General features: G+C 37.3%; 2 protein-coding genes across 7 annotated transcripts in view; one reads left to right on the top strand and one right to left on the bottom strand.

Moving 5' to 3' along the window:
- LOC137627628 (protein O-linked-mannose beta-1,2-N-acetylglucosaminyltransferase 1-like) overlaps positions 1-1,006 on the bottom strand; it is a 1,595-nt gene extending 589 nt beyond the window's left edge. Inside the window, exon 1 of the mRNA XM_068358737.1 lies at positions 1-1,006. This exon is cut by the window's left edge and continues 589 nt beyond it. Coding sequence (XP_068214838.1) covers positions 1-882 — 882 coding nt within the window. The 5' untranslated portion in view covers positions 883-1,006.
- The window catches only part of atl (atlastin GTPase), a 440,834-nt gene that overhangs the window by 414,147 nt on the left and 21,687 nt on the right, over positions 1-5,000 (top strand). The window lies entirely within an intron of this gene.

The following is a 5,000-nucleotide window of genomic DNA, read 5'->3' as shown; positions in this document are numbered from 1 at the left end:
CTCTGGAAACAAACACTCCCTATCCCCTCTGATGTTTAGGTAGATGTAATAGTCGTATAGCAGAGTGTTAGGTCTGTCCATTGACCACTTGGCTAAAACTTCTTTCATGAAGTCCATGGTAACTGCATATCCCCATTCAACCTGGATTGATCCTCGTCGTATTATGGTTTCATCTGTAATTGTGTGAGATCCACCTAAAGAAGAAAATCCATTGGAACAGTACAGTGTTGGGTCTTTGTAGAGAAGTTCCAGTGTCTGGCTCATGTAGGAAAAGAAATCTTTTGAAACTTCGACATCTTCATCAAGGAATATAGCAGCTGGAGCGTGCACAAACTTTTGTGTCGCTAATAGGAAGACACTGTGATAGTAGTTGAAGAGATGCACATTTTTATAGTCTGTCAGAGGAAGAGAAGTATAACTCACACCAAGTAAATCCAAGAGTTTTATTGTTAAGTAAGGCTTGTTGCCTACCACCACAAGGAAGTTTGTTTTATTAGATCCATGGGCTGCTAGTAAAGTTTTTAATGTATGATAAAGATATTGTTGTCTGTTTCCTGCTGTAATGATAACAGGCACTTTCGACAACACTTCTATCGCAGCCTTATCCAAACGAGGAGCGTCTGGGATAGGGAGAAGGGAAGGATTGTATTCGTCACATAAGTCTCCCATTCCTCCTACCATCTCACAGTAAGACCAGCGGGCTTTCTCTAGTCTGTTGTAGTTTTCAGGGTATGGCACCACTTTGAGAGGAAGCTGTGTATGCAGATGCACATCTCCTTTGGTATGCAGAACACCAGCTTCAGAGATTGTTCGCCCACCTTTGATGAACACCCATGACCAGTGTGCGTTTTGAGTGAGATGCCTGGCTAACAAAGATCCCATATCTTGCAAGATGTCTGTAGCATTTCGAATACCTGATGTGCCAGTGAGAGCTACGTTCAATATGACTAGATGGCCAGGGCTTACCCTTCGTAGGTGCCATTGAAGATCAGCCCAGTGTGCCCAGTAAAGCCATAGTGGAAAAACCTGTAAAAGATATCAAGAAAAGCACAGTGGGATGGAGCATCTTGGATATTGATATTATTAGGATGTAATGTTCAACTAAAATTTCTACCATTTCACTCAGAAAGTAACACGTTTGTTATTAGTATTCCACATTATTATTATTATTATTATTATTATTTTTATTATTACTAGCTAAGTTACAACCATAGCTGGAAAAACAGGATACTACAAGCCCATGAACTCCAGCAAGGAAAATAGCATGTCTCCTCATGGGTTCAATTTGAATATTATTCAAAGTATGGGGAAATATACCTATTCGTATGTGAATAATTCATTTAAAATGAGAGAAATATTAATTTCTAGTAATATATAGTATTTTACCTTATTGAACAAAAGGTTTCCTTTTTTGGGATGGAATACTGACATAGTGATTCCTTTATTGTATTTCTGATTGTTAACTGACGTTTCCTCAGGAATTGTCCATTCACGTTGGATGTGGCCAGGTTCATATAGGCAGTTGACCTCCTTTTCTCGATTCTGGTGACCTCGTTCAGGTTTCAGATGTGTGCGACAGTGTCTGACAGTCAAACTCCACTCTTTTAAACTGGAATAAGACTCTACCCATAATCTGAAAATGCCAGTAACAATTATCTTTTTTATTATCATTTTAGGTGTAAATATCTTATTTTATAAGGTTTACTCGTGCTCATCTTGGGGTTGAAAATTTTTCTCTGTATAATTTATTTCCCTGCTTTTTTTTAAGCAAATTATATATTGGTTCCAGCCTTGCTTCATCGGCAAGTACTGGAAGCCAAACACTAGGAGGCACCTTTCATTTGCATTTAAAATCCACACTTGATGATTAAAGAAGAATTAATTCAAGACTCCCGTCATATATTCCCAAATGAGTTCTATAGACAATCCTGTTATTAGCTATTTACCAAGGCATTTCCCTCAGTTTTTGGGTTTAGCCGACATAAAAAAAAAACCAAAAGGGGAATTTCCTTCGCTCCTCCCAGCTTGACGAGGGATTCAGCTGAGTTTGGTTGGTGTTGCAAGGATGCCACATCCCACCCTCCTCCGTTATCCACCACAACTGAAGCTTCATATGCTGAATCCCATACTTCTGCTACCTCAGCGGGCACCAAGGCGGCTGGAGGAAGTTGCAGTGCATACCGGAAGAGCGTCACAATTGCTCGCCATTCATTCCTATTTCTAGAAAGCTCTTTTGTCTTTCTCACATCTATCCTCCTATCACGTAAAGCTTTCTTCGCTCCATCCATCCACCCAAACCTTGGCCTTCCTCTGTTACTTCTCCCATTAACTCTTGCATTCATCACCTTCAGCAGACAGCCATTTTCCATTCTCTCTACATGGTGGCCAAACCACCTCGACACATTCATATCCACTCTAGCTACTAACTCATTTGTTACACCTGTTCTCACCTTCACTACTTCGTTCCTAACCCTAACTAATTGAGATACACCAGCCATACTCCTCAGACACTTCATTTCGAGCACATTCCATTTCTGTCTCTCGGTCACTTTCATTCCCCATATCTCCGATCCATACATTACAGTTAGTACAATCAGTTTTTCATACAAAACTCTCTTTATAGTCATTCATAACCCTCTATTCTTTACCATTCCTTCACTGCCCCCAACACTACACCCTTCATTTACACTCTGAGGTATATCTGCTTCCACTACCATTTGCAGCGACAACAGACCTCAAGAACTTGAACTGCTTTACTTTCTCAAGTAACTCTCCATTCATCATGACATTCAACCTTGCACCACCCTTCCTTCTCTTGCACCTTACTATTACTCTTACACTCCTCGCTCCAAATACTTTGCACGTACCCTGCTACCTCTTTTTCTATGCACATTGTATGATTCGCCTCTTCACTTCCATCATTGCCCCATCTACTATGTTTTATTTGTTGGGAATTCTTTGTGGTTTCCACCTTCCTTCCTAACCTTCATCTTACTAAGATTTATTCTCATTTTCCTTTACTTACAAAATATTTTACTCGTTTCTATGATTTCTCTGTATTGTTCCTTGATCAGTATTGCATCACCTGCAAACATCAATCATTTAACAAACCCTTCATGGCTTTTTGTCTAGGAGCTCGATGTCCTTGCATTATTTTATCATTTCATTAAAAGGGAAATAGTAACTTCCCAAACACTACTGTAAGGTGTTAAATGTAAATTAAGTTGTATCTTAAGAAGTGTGATCAGTGAGTGGATGAGATGTCTTTTACATATGATTGACTTCGGGTCTATTGCTTTAAAAATAATAATAATTATTATTATTATTATTATTATTATTAGCAGAAATTATTAAGCATAGAATAATCTTTTAAGAGAAATAAAATTGAAAAATGAAAATTATATAAAGTAAAATCAGATACATTGCTTAAAGACAAACTAAGAATAAAAACCTGAAGTTTTTCACATTGAACGACATAATTTGGAAGATCCTTAGACAAATTAGTCACACCAGGATTAAAACTTCTTGAAAGTATTGGGTAATATTGAACCAACCTTGCATAAGAAAATGCAACGCTGGTGAAATTTACCACATACCTCGTTCTACGTGCTATGGAGAGTCTTTTACTGAGATGAATATCCACATCAGGAATGTAGACTTATTAGAAAGGATAAAGTTGAGAACAAACATATTAGATGCACACTCAAAATCTCACCAGCTTCAGCCAAGGTGAGGGAAAGTAGACTGAGATGGTATGGACATACAAAGAGACGAGAGGAAGACCATCTGATAAGGAAGATGGTGGATATGGCACTACCTGGTGGGAGAAGGTTGGTTCACTAAAATTGCTATGGATTGATTGTGTGAAGAAAGATATGAGGAAAATTGGATTGAGTGAGGAAGATGAACTGGACCGAAGGAAATGGAAAATACGTTGAAGAACCAAATATTATTCCTCCCACGTTTTCGTACCGAGAACGAGATTCAAAACACGGTAGAATGAAAAATTTCAAAATTTCTTCCTAGTAAGCAGGTCTCCTACTAGAGAGACTCAGTTTACCGATCCTTTGCTCAACTGAATTGAAAGAAATAAACTGGAGATAATTCTCTAAAGCAGTAACATTTAGAATTTGAAATTCAATAATTGCATTTCTTGAAAGCGAGTGGCGTTTGTTCTTTCAAGTCTGTCCCACAAATCTCTGGACAAATGGTATATGTATCACTATAACACTGACGTTCACACTTCCAGGGTTCGTTGGGAAACTGTTTTAGACACCAAGACAGGTTTTGAATGTTGGAGAAAGACATTTTCTGCACAGGCGTCTATTAAACACTTTCCAACTCCAGACTACAATTGTGTGGTTGTGTGTTTTTATGCGTGCGTGTTTGTAATTTCCCTTTAGAAATATGATTAAGAGCGGGGTATTTTGGGAATGTATCAAACTGTGTTTCTATATTTAAAGATGCATTTAATTTATAAAGAAAAATCGTTATTGATTAATCCGATTTAAATAATTTCCTCCGATATGTGATAATGGTATGTACTGTAACATCATTTATTGGCTCTGTATTGAACAAGTTATTGGTTTTTTTTTCTTTGAGAACAGGGTCGTGGGTAAAGTACTGTATATGCAGACTAATTGTATAGTGCAGTTTTTATTTTCAATTTCAATCCAGTTTAAATGTGAAATGACACCTGTATCCCCTACAAATGTTTGTGAGAGTTGTAAATAAAAAAGATAATTGTTAGGATAATATATGATATTCCATCTGGCTTACAACTATGTATATCTAAAATCGTAGTGTGAAACAGTATATGCTCAGCATGTTATAAATAACCCTTCGATATCATTAATTATAACAGATTCTGATGTCTTCGCTAACCATCTCAATTCTGTACCATATCATTTATGTAAACTAAATTTCCTGCACATTAAAATGTCCATATTTTATTTTAGACAACGATTAAATCATAGTTCTCTCACCTTCCCTTCAAGTCA

The sequence above is a fragment of the Palaemon carinicauda genome, chromosome 35, assembly GCF_036898095.1.
Source record: "Palaemon carinicauda isolate YSFRI2023 chromosome 35, ASM3689809v2, whole genome shotgun sequence".
NCBI classification, from domain to species: Eukaryota; Metazoa; Arthropoda; class Malacostraca; order Decapoda; family Palaemonidae; genus Palaemon; species Palaemon carinicauda.
The sequence above is the reverse complement of the archived record's forward strand: the minus strand, read 5'-3'. Positions and strand labels throughout refer to the sequence as shown.